The following is a 19,946-nucleotide window of genomic DNA, read 5'->3' as shown; positions in this document are numbered from 1 at the left end:
ACTCAACAGCTTAATGCAGTCAGGTACGTAGTCAACAAATACACTGTCCTCTGTACTCTGTAAAAAATATTATATGTACCCATTTAACAACAGTACTGTAGATAATGGTATTCTAGAGTTGCCATGACAACAGAGCAAGCAATGAGGTCAAACTTCAAAGTAAATCAACACAGCAGTGGACACAGTGATCATTAGTATGCTGCCAGAATGACAATCACTGAAAGCATAAGCTGTTGATCAACTGTGATCATTGCCAGTTGCAACACTAGCAAACAGCCAGCTATAATCTGATGATGACTAATATGTATTTGCTTGCTAGATGATCCTGCTTTCCTATCCATTCACAATAACATGTGAATGTTAAATTAGAGCCCTGGAAACACTCCAGGTTTTACTGTGTCCAATGTGGCACAAACAGACCAACACCAGCAGCAGTATTTGGTTCTGAGAAAGAAGGTGAGGTTCAATGACCACATTGACCATGGACAGGAGCAACTGACACTGTCCCACATAGTAACAAAAACTGCAAAAACTGTAGCCTATTTATTCATGACGCCAGCATCTTGACCGCCTGTTGCCGACTTGCCGTCATATGCTACGATCACCACAAACCAAAACAAACAGGATTGCCAGATTTCACATAAACAAGCAATCAGATCTACGAAACGACATACCCAACGCCATGGTTGCCAGATTTTCTGCTTAGAGCAAGCACAAGCAGTTAGGTTAACATAAGCAACTGGGCCTGACTGTCAAACCTTATTGTCCAATGTTGTTTTACGGCAGTGGTTGACAAACACTTCATAATGACCACACTATTAAATATAAGGTATTTAAAAAGTTAAATCTGACTTGCCTAAACATGCAGATATCCTGTTACAGTACAGTACACATACTATTTACCCTGGGTGTGCCTGATGTGCGGCCATCCGCTACTAGATGTGAAGGGCAGAATAAAGGATTAATAAAATAAATAAACAGAGCTGAAACGGGAAGTGGAGGCTGTGAAATACCGCAATTTCCTTCTTCCTATTTGCGACACATAGCGCTAGAAGTGAGCGGGCTGAAGGTCTGAAAATGTCTAGTTAGAAGACAAATGTAATTTGTCTGTTTGTTATCAGAGCCTGATCTCCCAGTAAATCTATCCTACAGTAGGCTGGCAGAAACATGGCCACGTCACCCTGAGTGACAGCTTAGACCACTCTGCCCATATGAGATGAGATGATGAGATATACTTTATTGTCCTACAAGGGGAAATTTGTCTTGGGCAAAAGTGCAGTAAGTAGTACATCAACGTTTTAAGAGGCAGACAGACAATACACAATAGCAGCATTGCACAACGTATAGTATCACAAGAGTATCACAAGAGAACAGTGCAAATTTGCAATCCGAGAAGGTACAGTATATGAATATAAAAAGTGCAAGAGTATTCACAAGGTAAAGTATCACAAGAGCATCACAAGGTAAGAACAATCAGTAACAGATGAAAGGTCAAGAAGTCCCTTCCCCACTAAGAGCTACGTGGCGGTTGTTCAGTAGAACAATTGAAGTGGGAAGGAAAGAAAGCTTGAAGCGGTTGCTCTTGCAACGGCATGCACATAATCCACATAGACAGACCGACTTCAAACTGTGCTACTATGAATCCGCATATATGAGACTGAACGACGTCAAACTGGGCTACTATGACTCAGACATTGTTGGTCGGATGAGTGGCGCTATGCGACGCGGTCCGAACTCTTCATCTGAGGACTAGATTGTTGTCAGGTGCCATATGCCATTAGTCCGACGGCCACATTGATCTGAGGGCTGGTATTATAACTAACTACTAGACCTAACCCTAATCTCCCTTTTTTTGGACTACTGGGACCAGGTGGGACGAGATCATTTCATGGCAGCGACGAATCGTTGCGACCTATTGTTGAATCGTTAAAAAAAAGTTTGCCATTTGCAAGATTCGAACCGGCTCCTACACGGGACCTGGACTATAGGGGCTAGAGCGCTGACCGTTACACTAGCAGAGGACTCCATTAATTTCGAGAATTGTACTACTAGGATATATAACCTGCACCGCGGCAGGCAAAAAAAATAAACAAAGTCAAACTATTACGCCTATAACTCCTATTACGCTGCGACGTATTTAAAAATAAGCCATGGCGTAAAAGAATACGTCGCGACGAGTCTTCACGCCGCGACTTATTCTTAACGCTGCGGCGAATTATTGTTTACTCTGCGACATATTGAAGAATAAGCCATGGCGTAAAACAATACGTCGCGACCTACGTCGTCCGCCGTGAAATGATCTCGCCGTCTCTCACTGGGACACTGGAAAAAAGTTGTAATAAGGGTAAAAATAAGAATAAAACAAAAAATAGGTACACTTATAAAGGTCTGGATAAATAAGGTAGGCCTACAGTCAAACAACAGCGGATAATGAGTAATTTCACATCTATCAGCAGTAAGACAGCAGTTTCCCTAAGCAGGCAGATATTCTGGTCCTTTAGTGTACATCCCAGTAGTCCATGTGTAAATGTCTCAGTAACACAGCTAACACAGGAGTCATTAATCCTGGTTCATTAATCTGGTCATTAAGAACAGAGAACGGAACGTACGGGGGTTTGATTATGTAGCCTGGTAGCTACTGGTGCAAAGGACAGTGACCAAGTCGCTCAGTCACTTGTTTTTGTTAACTTTTGCATCCGTTATCAGAGCCCGGTCTCCCAGTAAATCTATCCTATATTGAATTTGGCTGCTGGGCGGGCCATGTCACTCAGACATAACCATAAACAAACCCATATATAATGGTGGTAGTGTCACTATGACCCAGACATAACTATAAACAACTATAAACTGTGTATCTGTCTGTCCTTTGTCCCTTTCATGTCTTAAATAGTTAGTTCCCAATTTTTAACTTAAAGCATAGGACATACTTGCCATGATATACACACTATATCTCATTCTGACACAGCAATGCTATAGTATATTATACCCAGTCCTGATGGTGGCTGTAACATCACCATTATGCCGATTTTGACCAAATAGAGCGAATCTGGCGAAAGCACTTCTGGTTTAACGAACCATAACATCCGGTAGTAGCTTTGGACTGTGCAGCACTGTCAGATGTCCGGGATGCTAAGCTATCATCGTATTTTTAATAACCAAGTCAAATTAAGCTCTAATCAAGCCCCAAATATCGCATTTTACGCAGCGATGCACATAAAGGCCGCGCGTGTGTGTGATTGACCGTGCACGTGCGGATTTCGGCCAGTTTTAGGTAGATTACATCGGCCGTTAGCCAAACAAGCTAAAGGTTGCTACATTTTGCTACATTAAGCCCCCGATTATAGGGAATTAAATGCTACGTCACTGGCCATAAGGGATGTATTGATTCATCGCCTCAATTTCGTCAATAGCCATAAGGGGGTTAAGTAGTTCCGGTCATTTGGCGAGGGGCACTGCGGGGGCCCACTCATAAAAAAAGTATTAATCCACACAACTAGCGTCATTTGTATTGATGACCTATTTCTACTGTCACACGTAACTATGGTTTTGTGCTGCTGCTGGTGTAGTGATACTGGACACAAAGAAATAGTGGGACCAGAACTCCCACCACGACACTCGTATCAGGCAATCAATGTATACCTTTGCAACCACTATTAATGGCAAGTATTTCCTACAGCTTTAAGTCCAAAAATCTGATCTAACTGAATTTGTATTTGTTGTTTGATGAACATTATTCATCAGTAGCACTAAATCTTTCACCAGACACCAACTGCCCAAACTAAATCAAAATAAGTAACTCAAGAAATAACGTCATATTAAAAGCCTAACCACAAACCCAAAGAGATACAGTAGCAACAGACAAGTTGTACACACAACTTGTACAATAGCTATACAATGTTTTTTCACTTTACAATGAATTTGCCATGTGCTTTTCGTAGGTATATAGATCATGATGATAATATGTAACAATTGTACATGTTGTAAAGGTGTCAAAATGCTTTATCTTAGATAATAAATGCAAGCCCTTGAGCTCACTGAGGTGTGCACTGTCCGTAGAGCCTCTGCATACAATTCTCACTCTGCAGGAGTAGAGAAAATGAGGTAAAGACTCACCCTATATTATCTGTACCATCCTTGAAATATTACTTCTGTGTCCCATTTATGTGGTTCCTATATGTGCATTCAGGCAGCTGCACGCCTCCCCGCTCACACAGATACAAGCACAAAGCAGAGGCAAAAATCATAATGACACAAACTATCTGTGACATCGAACTTCTTTCCATGCACACATTACCAGTGAATCGACAGCGATGTGTTCACGCTGCAGCAGAGAAAGCGTCGTACTTTATGTACGACCAGCAAATGGCTGGGGGGGGGGGGGAGGCAGGCGTACGTTAGTCTGTCCGACATACAGTACGTGGCTGGTTAAGACTCAGCCGTGGCTCCAAAATACATGGCCGGTTAAGACACATACGTGACCGGTTAAGACACATACGTGGCCGGTTAAGACACATGCGTGGCAGGTTAAGACACATACGTGGCCGGTTAAGACACATGCGTGGCCGGTTAAGACACATGCGTGGCAGGTTAAGACGCATACGTGGCCGGTTAAGACACATGCGTGGCAGGTTAAGACACATACGTGACCGGTTAAGACACATTAGTAACCCTATATCTAACCCTATAACCCTAACACTAACCACACACATAGTCGGAGTGACAGATACAAACAAACAAAAACATTGCCTAATTTGCCAGATTTGTGCATGTGAGGCGCTCGGCCATTTTCGGTGAAGAGATCACACCCAGTGTGAAGTGAGCGATGACTTTGATGAGTTCATTTCATTTAAGTATACAGGAACAATTTTAACCGTATCACTGCCACCTGGTGGACGAAAGTGCCAGCGCTTGACTGCCGACCCGGATACGAGCATCAGAGGATGAGGCGAGTCATGATCTGTTTTGGACGACGGTGCCCTTGCATCGTCTCAGGGTCCTGAGCAAACCACAGAGGCCAATGTGTGGGAGTTTATCGAGTGGCAAAAGCTCTCTGAAGCACAATCCCCTAATTAAATTGCAAGCGGTTCCCTTGTCTGACCTCCTTAAATCTCTAGCATCATTGGAAAGATGGACACAGAAGACTTCGCCAAAAACCCATCTGTGGCGAGGCCATCCATGGGTCAGAGGACAGCAAGGGGCAGCCGCTTTCTTCTCGGTAGAAGACATGAAGTACTTTCACACGACGGCTTCAGCAACAGAACTTGAAAGGAAGAGAGGCGCTCAGAGCAGCTGTTTCTACGATTAAGCCATCAAAGTAAAGTAAGTTAAACATCGGATGCTGTAATTGAAATAGTATTCAAGGCTATAGCGCTGGAGTGCCTTTTTTTTCATCTGCTGGTAGGTCTTTGTGTGTGTGTGTGTGTTTGTCTGTATGTATGTATGGTTCATCATTCAAGTCCATGTCCATGTCCACAGCCTGGCCTGGTGTGGTTCAATTCCTCAGAAGAATCATCCATGTTCAATATATGTATATGAATTACAACACATTTTCCAGGGTCGATGAATTATGTGTACGTTTGATATCATATCATCTGTCGGGTGGAAACACCATGTCCATAACTGTTACTTTTCACGATTCAAGTTCAAAAACAGCAAAAGTAGCAGAACTACAAGCTCAAAACATGCTGCTTCGCCCCAAACTGCAACTTTTGTATGACGTTGTAGTATAATTGAGTGTAGGGCATTCATTTACAAAAACAGAACTTTTAATAATTATGGAGATGAGAGGTTTCTGCCTGACAGCAACGACAAGCTGCTTACTTGCATTTCTCCCTGTTGATATTGTCTACAGTGTGTGGGTGGAGGAGGTGGTCCCAGGTCCCTAGCATTGAGTGTGTTGGCGGAGGAGGTGGTCCCAGGTCCCTAGCATTGAGTGTGTTGGCGGAGGAGGTGGTCCCAGGTCCCTAGCAGTGAGTGCGTGGGTGAAGGAGGTGGTTCCAGGTCCCTAGCATTGAGTGTGTTCGTTGGCGGAGGAGGTGGTTCCAGGTCCCTAGCATTGAGTGTGTGGGTGGTTCCAGGTCCCTAGCATTGAGTGTGTGGGTGGTTCCAGGTCCCTATAGCATTGAGTGTGTGGGTGGTTCCAGGTCCCTAGCATTGAGTGTGTGGGTGGTTCCAGGTCCCTAGCATTGAGTGTGTGGTTGGTTCCAGGTCCCTAGCATTGAGTGTGTGGGTGGTTCCAGGTCCCTAGCATTGAGTGTGTGGGTGGTTTGAGGTTCCTAGCATTGAGTGTATGGGTGGGGCGGGTGGTTCCTGGTCCCTAACACTGAGTGTGTGGGTGGTTTGAGGTCCCTAGCATTGAGTGTGTGGGTGGGGAGGTGGTTCCAGGTCCCTATAGCATTGAGTGTATGGGTGGTTTGAGGTCCCTATAGCATCATCATCATTTTTCGACCACAGCCGAGATCATGGATTTCAAAATGCCATGCCAGACTTCCCGGTCCTTCATTGCCATCCCCAGTTCCTGCTTACTGATGCATGTGTCCCTATAGCGATGACATCATGGAACGACATATTTCTACCTCTGGTCTGCTTTGAGGCAGAATTCCAGAGAAAAAGGGAAGGCGATCAGCTCCGTAGCAGTGGCCAGCAAACTGTGTTGTTCTGGATCGTATACTACTGAACAAACACGGGGAAGGTTGCCGTATATTAGAGAAGTCGATGGGTGGCTCTTCCAAGAGAGATTTTGTGCTCTCATTAGAAGGCGGCTGTTACAAAGTGTCATCCAGCCATTTCTCTAATTTCTTTGAAAGTGTCCATGTCTCTGAGCCATAGAGTAGAATCGTCTCAACGGTCATTCTAAGTATTCTTTACTTTTTGAACCTCTTAGTAAGCTGGGATGACCAGATCTTATGCATATCATTGCAGGCTGGTGTCCCCCTCCCCCCCCATAGCTGACATATGGTTATACACAGACCGTTGTGTCAGGAAGGCCATGAACATTATGACTGACCCCTCCCACCATCTCCTTGAACTCCTGCCATCTGGTAGGAGGTTCAAGAGCCTAGGAGGAAGCACCAGCAGGCTGTCCAACAGTTTCTTCCCCCAAACCATCAGGACTCTGAACACTCGCCACATGTTGCCCCCAAGGAGGGATGAATAGCACTTTACACACATGCACTTTGAATGCATCAGCACTTTTTTCCTGCCAATGTTATCTGCTCCTTTTATCTTCTTAATGTTTTTTTTAATAAGGCCTTGCCTCTTTTTAATGTGTCTATTGTTTTTAAATGTGAAGCATCATGAGCCATGGAGAACGGTATTTTGCTCCCCTGTATGCCCAGTGTATATTTGTGGAAGTAACAATAAATCTGATTGATTGATTGATTGATTGAGGCTGATCAGGCCATAGCCTTCCTACTTTCTACTAGCCCTTTCTACTATAGCTCTCTGAGAAGAGGAGGCGGAGGATGGAAGAGGGTGAGGAGGCTAAGCATGAGACGTTCCGTCACGGTGATCCACCCTGCCAGCCGTGAGACGGCTAAGGCAGAACTGACAGGCCTCCCGTATCCCCCAGGGCACACTTAGTATCTGGCTTCCTCCCTGCACACACACAAGGCACTATATGGTATCTGTCCCCCTGCATTCAGTCAGACAAATACCACAGGGTGGGCGAAAGAGCTGTTCAAGAGACCAAAGTTATTTCGGTGCGAAGTGTCAGGTAAGGTTAGATCAATGAAACAAAACACATACGATGTGGGACATCAGAATATTCACAAATTATGAGGCTGCATGTGAAGTAACAGTCAGTAAGAGTCAAATGTGATTTTACTGTCTAACCACTTAACCTACATTTTATAATTTGACATGATCAAACTAGGGACACGAGATTGAAAGAGGTTAAGTGCCCTTGTTAGAAGAACTTTGCAATGTCTGTTACATTCTGCCATTCATGTGTGGATGAATGTGAACGGCGTGTTGTGTAGTACTCCAGTCCGGTCTAGAGTCGACATTTTCTTGTCTCTGTCTCACACATCATTTTATTCAGTCTTGACTCTGTCTCGCACCAAGGGACTCTGTACCCTACCCCCACCTAGTCCACTCGAGGCTCACGAGTCACTACTATGCAATGAAATAAATGTATTATACCCATATTATGAGGAGCCCATTCACATTAACAATATAAGAGAGTATGGGACTTATAGACAGCCAACTTGTTAAGTAACGGATGTACTGTAGCTGACGTGCCTGCCAGCTCGCAGTGTTTTCTGTACTCATCAAATGACAAAAAAGAAAGAAAAGAGCGAACAACCGGACCATTTGTTTCTAATTCATAAAAAAAATAACCATTGAGATATCCGTCTCGATCAGAGCGCAGCGCGTCTCCCCCGCTCTTTCTCTCGTCTCTCCCAACCATAGACTGTAAAACTCCCAACACACACACACCAGAGTCCTGCAACGGGTCGGATACCCGTGATTCCCCGCGGGTACCCGTGTTTGACGGGTGGGAACGGGCGGGTATATACAGTATACCTTTATAAATGAACGGGTCCGGGTGCGGGCGGAACGCAACGCAGCGCGGGCTGGTGACCTTTTTTAATAATACAATAATATTAATAATATATATAATATAATAATATAATAATATAATATATTTTTTAATAAAAATAATATAAAAAAACGAATGGTTCAAGCCCATTAATTAAGATTCGAGTGCCAACCCTAACGAGCGAACATTCGAACCTTGAATGTTTGGGGACAGTTCCCTCCCACACTGGGTCTTGACTCGGACTCTCCCCCCTCAGACTTGGTCTTGATGGACTCGACTACAACAACTGGCGGTAGAGGCAACCATGCAAGGCACCAACTTGTGAACAGTTAGGTTCACTGTACACCCCATCATGGTCACTGGCCTCGACTATGCAGACGACATCGCCCTAATCTCGGATACAGTCGAGAAAGGAAGGGAGCTACTACTGGCAGTAGAAAAGGAGTGCAGGAAGATCGGCCTCAAGCTCAATGCCAAGAAAACAAACGTAACAAACGTAAGTCAACACCAAGGACAAAACCATTGCCACTGCAGACGGGACGGTGCTCGAGCAAGTCGAGGACTTCAAGTACCTCGGGGCCTGGACTGCCTCAACTGAACAGGATATGAAGGTTCGGAGAGCACTTGCCTGGAAAGCCTTGCACGGGATGAGGAGAGTGTGGAAATCAGACATGGGAGACCTGCTGTTCATAGCTACTGTGGAGTCAGTACTGCTGTATGAGACATGGACCCTCACAGTACAACAGGAAAAAAGCCCTGGATGGAGTCTACACAAGAATGCTACGAATGGCACTGGGTGTCACATGGACGGACCGCATCAGAAATGTGGACCTCTATGGGGACCTACCACGGGTCACGGACAAAGTCAGAGAGAGAAGGATGGGGCTGGCAGGGCAATGCGTCAGGCACCCAGAACTTGAGGCAAAGTAAATTGACTCTATAAGGGAGCCAACCCAGGGCAAAGCCAGGAGGGGAAAGAAGCGTACAAACTACGTAGACGTGCTGCCAACCTGATGTTGGATAGGAATTTGTGGAGGGCAGCGATCCAGGAATCCAGAGTTGGTGTTGGCTAGACCTCACTCTCGCAGCAACTAAGGTTCACTGTCTTGCACAAGGACACTTGGCCCATAAAGGCAGTATAGTAATCAAAACGGGAACAGATGGCCGCTCTACGTGGCAGTCGTGGCATCCCCCTACACCCAAAAATGCCTCATTCCGTGACTCTCTGGCATGTCTGAAGATCCACCTGCATGAGTGCTAAAGCTATTTGCCACTCTGTGTCGCACCCCTGGCTTGAACTGCGTCTCCGAGCTAAAGCTGCTTAGCTTCTGGCACCGGAGCGGCGTAGCCTTTTATTCACTTCTCAGGCAGTCCTCTCCCATCGCCTCTGAACACAAACAGAGTACGCTAGTTTTGCCAGCCCCTCAAATGGGATCAAACCCAACTCAGTTAAAAGGCTTAGGCTAATCTAATTTTCTCTGTGGTTCCACGCACGCGTGCGTGCGTGCGCGTTTGTTTACACAGATTTGGGACAGAGAAAACATAATATTTCATGAATAGACACAGGTTGTTGCATGGAGAAGACAGCATGGAATGCAGACTGTGTTCACTAGCAACGGTTGTTTTACGAATGGATACAGATTGTGTTTCTGCACTGTTCAAAAGGACACAGAAGAAAACATTGTTCTACAAATAACATTATATTGGTTTTACATGAAATGATATTTGTTGCAGAGAAAGATCTGCTGATAACGTCCGTCTGTTATCAGCTAATCTCCGGCACCATTGGCCCGATCCATGCCAAACTTTGCACACACACTCCCTGGATGCCAACGACGAACCTCTGCCCCAAATATTCCTCATCGGCCGGTTATAGCGCCACCATGAGGCCGATTTAGGCAAAACACATTTCTGTAGATTACTCGTACACATTTTATCCATACATCACACAATTCGGTATACACTATCTCCATAGTCATGTGATAAAGACGGAGCAGCACCATTTCCAAGATTGGCTTCCAAAGCTCACACGATTGAGGCCGTTTCGAAAGAAAGCTCTCTATGGGAAGTGTCACCTACTGTAGGTATCACCTTGCTGGCAAGATGGCAGCCGTGTGAATATAGCTAATAGACAGACATGCCAAGACAACATCATCATGTTAATTAATAGATTTCATCCACATGCTCATCAAACAGATGAACCTGGCACAGATCTAAAAGCTGCTCTGCCCTCAGATAGTGTCAGATGTACCGACGGCAAGAGACGGTCCTCTTCATCGGGAGATTTCTAATGGACAACAGAGATTCATCAGCCATTCATGCTTCTGCTTTGAGATACGATGAGACGAGATCATTTTACCAAGAAGATAATTTCTCCCAAGCAAAGTGGCATCTGCTTGGTGAAGATATTTCTGCAGTATATTGGGCAGATTACTGGCAGATTAAAGCCTGGTTCAAATCAAAGATTGAGGGTATGTGCATGCATAAGGTGAGTGGCAAATCCAGTGGCAAAGTGAGTGAGTTATGACTTCATTGCTGCCAGTCGCTCTCTATGAGGGAGGTTTGTTTTCACCCACCATCTATATGGCTGGAGTAATTCATTAATGGATTGATTCAGTGATTCATTTTTCTCTTGAGGGCTGGAACTCGATCAATACAAATAAAACCCTATCCCTGCCACAAAAACAGAGCGAGAAACAATAAACTACCACTGTACAGCTCTGGTGCATTAACCTGCACAAGGCAAATCCCTGGTCTAAAACATTATTACATTCTAAAACATACGCCCGGCCGTCTCATTTTCATTATTGGCTTTTGTTTTGTTATATCATAAGAAAAAAAACAAAAAAAAAACAAGATGGAAGATAAGGCGTTTTCTCAAAGGCTCAGTCGGTTGTATTCCCTCAGGGGTGAGAATGATCGCTGGAAAGTCTCTGACCCCAGGCTAACACATTTTCAATCTCAGCAGTCAAGTCTGACAGAACTCCCCAGAATATATATTAAAAGGAAAAACACAGGGTTAGAGAGTGAAAGATCACAGGACTGAGACACTAAGTGTAAAACCAATTTTACGACAGACAGACGTGCTGCTCAGCAGTGCCACTTTAGGTCACTGCAGCAGGCAGGCAGGCAGGCAGGCAGGCAGGCAGACAGACAGACAGACAGACAGACAGACAGACAGACAGACAGACAGACAGACAGACAGACAGATCATTCTCCCTCTGGCCCATAATTACTCTGTGAAATATTTAAGTGCATTCCTCTCTGATGAGAACATCAGCAAACCTTTCTTCGTTTTCAATGCCGCGAGCACGACAAGGAACCAATTTTTCCTTATATTTTTTTGTCCGGAAGACTAATTGTCTCTGTATGATTAGGAGTTGAAGGTCAATGTGGCCTCGTTTTAATGCCTTGCTTTTTAAATTATTCCTCTGCTCTGCAAATGTTAATTGGGTCCAACTGAGCCTCGGGCCTGCATGTTGACTATAAGTACAGAGAGTAAATTACTGTTAATGACTCTGTCCATTTCTAAAGGTGATTGTTGGGAGGACACAGGAGGTATACGGCTACTAAACAATTAAACTATACACATGCACTGTTCTTAAGACTGATTAGACAGATTGTTTTTGTGTTGTGTAGTGACCTTTTTTTTTTAACTTAAGCTGTTGAGGAATTCAATGTGCATTAGGCACCGTTTAATACAATTAGTAGCCCAGCTGGGACCCCCCCAATCTACAGTGTTATTTAAACTCTGAGAGAGTTTAAATGGGTACAATTTCATCACGGTCCATTTGGTTCGTATAACTATCAACCATTTAGCTGGGGACCCCCTGGAACCACCTCAAGGACCCCTAGCTGGGGTCCCTGGATCACACGCTGAGAACCTCTGTTTTGACAGCCTCTACAGTTTGAACAGTGTCAGATAATGTACGCTAAATTCATTCTGGAGTTTAACTTTATTAACCAAACAAACCAAACGTTATGAGATAGAGCTTTCAAGTCATGTATTTATAATGAACTGACTCTGAAATGATTCAAATTTTTGTGCATCCTTTGCAGATAGATCATGTACTGTACAATGTAGTACCGTATGTAAGAGATTAAATATTTAACGATGTGTTATGATCCCCTTGTGAACTAGCACGCAGCAACAGTTTTGGACACTCTGACCTACGCAGGAAACCGAGATCCCCCGAAGCCTTATTTATTTAAACCAACCATGATTTATACAGAAATCCAACATTGAAATCGGTGAAGTGTGAAGTATTCACCCATCTCACTTTCAATCTGCATCTTGCATTAAGAAACACAGAATAAATCTTCCTGTTTGTGGTGAAAAACAGCAGGGAACCACTTTCTGGCACCCAGTTGTGGAAAAAGTACTATTTATCAATACTGTAATATATTAGAAATTGTAAAAATAAAAGTCCGGAATTTAAAACGTAGCAAAAGTACAAAAGTATTGGCACCAAAATGAACCTAATAGTACCAAAAGTAAAAGTACTTATTATGCAAAATGCCCGTTTCATGTTTTCAAATGTATACAAATGCATTGTGAGCTTGTAGATTGGCTATTTTCAAATGGCCAAAATGTATATAGGGCTGAAGTGGCTAATGTATGTTTTGTAATAATAATAATAATAATAATAATAATGATCAAAATAAAAATCAAATAAAAATCTATTTTATTTTATTTATTTAACCTTTAAGCAGTAAAAAACACATTGAGTCTCTTTTACAAGTGTGAACTATAAAGTAACTAGTAACTAAAGTTTTCAAATAAATGTAAAAGTACAATATTTGTCTCCACCAGGCCGAAGGAATGTGTGTCCGTCCGTCCGTCCGTCCGTTATCAGCTAATCTCCGGCACCGTTGGCCCGATCCATGCCAAACTTTGCACAAACACTCCCTGGATGCCAATGACGAACCTCTGCCCCAAATATTCCTCATCGGCCTGTTATAGCGCCACCATGAGGCCGATTTAGGCAAAACACATTTCTGTAGATTACTCGTACACATTTTATCCATACATCACTCGGTATACACTATCTCCATAGTCATGTGATCAACACGGAGCAGCACCATTTCCCATCTTCCATCCTGATTGGCTTTATAAGATTGGCTTCCAAAGCTCACACGATTGGGCCGTTTCGAAAGAATGCCACAAATCACAAACACAGTGTGCAATTTCCGTGAAATTATACACGCAGCGCCAACAGGAGGCCACAACCTGACCTGCCCTGGTGGAGACCTGTGCCGATTGGCACTTTAACTAGTTGGATCTGAGATGTAGTGGAGTAGAAGTAAAAGTATTAGAAATTGGAAATACTCCAGTAAAGTAGCCTAAAAAAAGTACCTCAAAATTGTACTTAAGTAAATGTACTTAGTAATTTTACACCACTGCTGGCACCAGTACACTTTGGAAAATTGTGCCTTCCTGTGCCCAACGGCAGAGTTTCTAAATTGCCTCTGGAACAAAGTGTCGGATAGATCATGCTGTCCAATTGAAAAAAGAGCCAAACCAGCAGCATGCCATAATGAAACAGTTCAGACAAGCGAGGCGAGGCATGGTGATTGGCTGTCGTAGTAGGAAGAAAACAAAAGAAGAAGGAATATCAATGACAAGGTGATTGCTCTACAAACACCAGTACCTGGCAAGACCCTGGTGGAAGTACAACGTCTGAAATGATTTATCAGAGGTGGATACATACCATAGATAGACGTGTTATCTTCACCAGAAACAGACTTTCCTATTTCGGCACAAACCGTGTATTTCCATGTTTCAATGTTGTATGTTTGTCATATTACAGTGTCACACGAATGTGTGAAAGATTTGACGATCTAGAACTGCTATTTATTTATTTTTGCCGTGCCTAACCACTCCAATGCACAGGTATGTGTGTCCGTATAAGTGTATGTCTCTGTATGTCGGCTTGAATACGGCAGTACCGCTCGGTGACTTAAAGTGGCACTGTTGAGCTGCCTAGTAATGGGGCGAGTCGGACCAACGCTCCATCAGAATAATGACGCTGACCCGAGTTAATGTGACAAAACAAAGTATATCAAACATGGCAAAAAATATAGTGCCTACTGCCTACCTCACTTTGACTATGTTATTATATTATTATTATATTTACTGTAGTTTACTATTGCAACTACAAGGATGTGCTGAGGAATCCAAATCAAACAATTATTATTCAGTCCTTGAATCTTTGACATACAGGAACCAACGGCTAGGACAAAGAGCTCACAAAGCGATCGTGATTCTGTTTCCGGACCATTTTGAAAAGCCTACCTGACCAGGCTTGGCGTCTTCACAGATGGAAGCTTCATATGGCGTTGCCAGTTCTGGAGGATTGTCATTCACGTCCAGGATACGGATACTGACCACTGAGTGGGACATCATGGTCTGGTTATCTAGAGAAGACAATGAGACATCATGGTCTGGTTATCTAGAGAAGACAATGAGACATTGGGGTCTGTTATCTAGAGAAGACAATGAGACATCATGGTCTGGTTATCTACAGAAGACAATGAGACATCATGGTCTGGTTATCTACAGAAGACAATGAGACATTGTGGTCTGGTTATCTACAGAAGACAATGAGACATCATAGTCTGGTTATCTACAGAAGACAATGAGACATTGTGGTCTGTTATCTAGAGAAGACAATGGGACATCATGGTCTGGTTATCTACAGAAGACAATGAGACATCATGGTCTGGTTATCTACAGAAGACAATGAGACATCATGGTCTGGTTATCTACAGAAGACAATGAGACATCATGGTCTGGTTATCTACAGAAGACAATGAGACATCATGGTCTGGTTATCTACAGAAGACAATGAGACATCATGGTCTGGTTATCTACAGAAGACAATGGGACATCATGGTCTGGTTATCTACAGAAGACAATGAGACATCATGGTCTGGTTATCTAGAGAAGACAATGAGACATCATGGTCTGGTTATCTACAGAAGACAATGAGACATCATGGTCTGGTTATCTACAGAAGACAATGAGACATCATGGTCTGGTTATCTACAGAAGACAATGAGACATCATGGTCTGGTTATCTAGAGAAGACAATGAGACATCATGGTCTGGTTATCTAGAGAAGACAATGAGACAGCATGGTCTGGTTATCTACAGAAGACTATGAGACATCATGCTCTGGTTATCTAGAGAAGACAATGAGACATCATGGTCTGGTTATCTAGAGAAGACAATGAGACATCATGGTCTGGTTATCTACAGAAGACAATTTTGAGGTTTTTGTACTTTACTGGATTATTTCCAATTTCTAATACTTTTACTTGGAACCAAAGTTCTATCCATGACCTCAATCACTTTCTAGACAAACCTTAAAGCTGCAATCTGTGAGATTCACCTCCTAGCCATGCAGGATACAAACCTGGATCCCCCACGACAGCACCTTAATTTCTACTGTTGTTCTACAACTTGGCAACGACTCAACGAGTGACACAATTTCCACTCCCCGGGCCTTAACATCCAATAATGGAGAAAATAGTATGGCTGTTTAATTAGTTGAAGTGCAAGTACAGGCACCTCTTGGTCTGAATGCTAATGACAAATAAATGTCACCATTATGTTGTACCTTTTTCTTTTAATATAAAAATGTGTGCAATAATAGAATGAAGTTAGTTAACACACGCGACAGCCTCAAAGCTGTGGCTACAATCTTAAACATAGGAGGCAAGAATATTGCCTAATTAACACAATTAAAACCCACTTCAAATTTGCTCTGTACTACTCCTTGAATCTTAATTCCCATTGTTAATCAGCATGATTATGTCTGACAACAGGAGCAAGAGAACGAGGGAGCAGAGATTTAAATAGAGGACCCATTCTCCTCCAAATAAGTTATCTACTTTCTTTATGTGCGATCACCCCCTAATTGCAATAACCACAGGGTGTAGATATGCTGGCTAATTACTGCATAGTTTATGTGTATAACAGTGTACAACCAGCAGCTGTTACCATGCGGTTAATGTACTTAATGCACTTTGAGTAGCACTTTCGAACCGAGAGGATGACGCCTGGGTAATACTTAACTTCACACAGTTGAGCGTGGGTGGTGTGCACAAAGAAAAAGCCGATCTACAAGCTCACAACAACACGTGCACATCTCTGGCGCACAACTAAGTAGGCCTATAAGTCATGGATCACAGAAATAGGGAAACGGGCACATACTGTAATATACACAGTGGTGGAAAAATTACTCAAATGTTTTACTTAAGTAAAAGTATCAATACTGAAATACTACAAGTAATAGTCCCGCTATTCAAAATGTACTTGAGTAAAAGTACAAAAGAATTGGTAACAAAATATACTTTACTCATTATGCATAGATAATGTCCCGTTTTCAAATAATATAAAACAATATTTTGAAAATAGCAGATCTACAAGCTCACAATGTGTCGCATTAGAAATACTCAGGTAAAGAACAAATTCCTCAAAATAGTAAATGTACTTAGACACTTCACACCACTGAATACACACGTAGGCCTACAGAGTAGATGAAGAGGAAGGCCCGACTCACACATTTCGATCTAGCATACAACATTGATGCATGCTAGATGTATACACAAAGGGTGTGATACATCTTGCCCCAATGCATTTCCAATGGAAGTCACATGGTTTGACACAACATTTGTGTTGTACGGCTTTCGGCTGTGTTTCGACTGCCCCCCCTCCCCCCCCCTCATACAACACAAATGTTGTATTGGAAATGCATTGCGAGCTTGCATCAGCTTTTGCATATCATACAACAAGCATACATCAGGCTGTTGTAAAGGTGTGAGTCAGGCCGAAGACGCGCAAGACTGACTGAACACATACGGACAACAAGCACAAGCAAGTACAAGCCAACGGATACACAGCAAACAGATTATAGCGTCACACATGGTGACAGACACACATTTTAAAAATGGCGAAACTAACAAAAAAGAGGTTCAAACTTCCAACCAGTCAGTCATTCTGACTGCTATAGAAATAGACAGACAGGCAGACAGACTAGAGGTGGTCAGTATAGAAATAGACAGACTAGAGGTGGTCAGTATAGAAATAGACAGACTAGAGGTGGTCAGTCAGAAAGCCGAGCAGAGCGTAGTGAGATTTTTACGCGGTTGTACGACTTCAGAGAAAATAGCTGTTTAACCGCGAGTGATGAGGTCATGCGTTAATGTATTAGCCATAAGAGATTGTTGCCAATTGACATAGCCAGACCAAATGTTGCGAGATACACGCACGCACACGTGCAGCCGTGCAGACATGCGCTCGAGCGCGCACGCACGTACGCATGTACGTATGCACGCACGCGCGCACAGAATTGGCAGAGCAATGGAGTAATAGTCTTTCCCTATCTAACTGTACAGAGCAGCCCAGCAGCATGTAATGGGAATCCTGGTCTCAGCTAATAGCATAATCAATTCAGGGTTTTTTTTTAATAGACTGTTTTGTTTAGTTTAGTTTTTTCCCTCCCTGAGCAGCAGGAATATAAATGGACAGAGAGCTCCTCCAGTGCCAAATATCTCTTTTCTTCTTCTTCTAAATTAACTCCTCATGCTGTATGTTGCAGCTGCGCGGACCCCGCCGGGACAGAGCGAACGTTGTTAATCATCAGATGTAATCGGTGGTGGAAACATTTTGTATTAGTTGCGACTGTACGTCGTATTTACTATGAAAACCTGCATTTACGTGTGTCACAGCACACCTCCATAATTATACATGTATGGGCACGTCTCGTGACATCATGACTCCATCTCCATATATGGTGCTGACCTGTTCTGACATGTTGATCCCACCCCACCCCACCTGTCCTTCCTCTTTGATGTCTGTCTGCCTTTTGACTGATATCATATTGACCTGTCCATTCAAACCCTAGACGGGCCCGCCCCCAAAGTTATTAGTGCAGCCGCGCCCGGCAGTTCTCAACAAGCCCAAAACTTACATGGGCCCTCATCAAACCCTGCACACTCAAGACACTCCCCCCGCTGCCACCCTTAGATCTCCATATATGAAGCTGACCTGTTCTGACATTCCATATGTTGATCTGACCTCATCAAACCCTGTACATTCAAGACACACTCCATATATGGCCAGTACAGAATTCATTCCATATGTTGATCTGCCCCCCCCCCCCCCATGCCAAAGCAACAGAGCTCGCCCAGCAGTCTGCCGTCACCCAGGCGGATGCGTGCACTAAGGCTGTACCCTAGCCCTGTTTTTAGGACTCAAACTTCGGCACGAATTTTCGAGCGAACATCCGAACCATTCGTTTCTAATTAATTAAAAAAAAAACCTTCGAGCTCTGAGTGCTTTTAACCAGGCTGCAATTCATAAATAGATCCTATGGGGGCGACATTGCATAGACTATCAGTGAAATGAGAGTTAATAAATAGTATTAATAAGACAAGATATTTCCAACAGTGGGATTTATTGAGAGAGATATTTTCGAGTTAAAGCCCAGACAGCCCAGTCATGCACCGACTACGCAGTATTACAGACATTTTTTATAAGTGTCCATGGAGCCTCCCTGCCAATCCTTCAGTCAAGGCTGAGTGGCTGGCAGCTTGCTCACTGCACACAGGTGTGGGAGGCTACAAATAGGACTAGGTGCAGTCACTCATTCATGCATGCTTCACCACACCGGCTTGTTGTCTACGAAACTCCAGCACCATCTCTCTCTTCACCCTCCAACTGTGTGCGTCCACTAACCAAACGTGAGTCAGAAAGCCTCTGGAAACCCAACTGTTATTCATTGCCATAATCACCGATCATGGACTCACTGTGTATATTGTTTATACTATGACCAGCAGTTCTTTGAGTTGTTTATTTCCTTAATGGTTCATTGAATTGAACTGTGGACTAATAGACCTAGTGTTTGGCCTGCCTAACTGCATCACACATATGTGTGTTCACACATGTGTGTGTTTATGTATGTGTGTTAGTTAGTGTGTATTGTGTAGGTGTTTGATATTGTGTATATATAGGCTGCCCTTGATGCTTTCATCCTACACATTAGGCCTACATTATTGATGATCATGACTTATTGGGATATTAATTCTTTCATGATATGAATATTATTTACTATTGAAGTTATTGGATGAAACTGCTATTTATGTTTACTGATGCCAAACATTGTATATTCCCTTTGTACAGCACACACACACACCAATTAAAATTGTAAACTGAAATCCTCTGCCTCGTCCGGTCAGCCTGGCCGGTGGCCTTGCCTGCTCACCATTTGTCCATTACACCTATACCTATACGAACTATTTCCGAGTGCCACCACTCTTTCAACTAGGACTTATCAGAGGAAATTATGCAAATTGTATGAACATTTATAATAATTATTTAAATAATAATAATAAATTA

The 19,946-nt window shown here is 43.3% G+C and overlaps 1 protein-coding gene across 1 annotated transcript in view; it reads right to left on the bottom strand.

The window, feature by feature from the left end:
* LOC308332278 (cadherin-22-like) overlaps nucleotides 1–19,946 on the bottom strand; it is a gene marked incomplete at both ends in the record, with an annotated part of 126,104 nt that overhangs the window by 22,679 nt on the left and 83,479 nt on the right. The window contains one exon of the mRNA XM_080788081.1: nucleotides 14,838–14,959. Within this exon, the coding sequence (XP_080644207.1) occupies nucleotides 14,838–14,959 (122 nt within the window). The remainder of the gene's footprint in view (nucleotides 1–14,837; nucleotides 14,960–19,946) is intronic.

The sequence above is a fragment of the Protomyctophum bolini genome, assembly GCF_963924005.1.
Source record: "Protomyctophum bolini genome assembly, chromosome: 2".
NCBI classification, from domain to species: domain Eukaryota; kingdom Metazoa; phylum Chordata; class Actinopteri; order Myctophiformes; family Myctophidae; genus Protomyctophum; species Protomyctophum bolini.
Note: the sequence above shows the minus strand (reverse complement) of the source record. Positions and strands in the feature narration are given on the sequence as shown.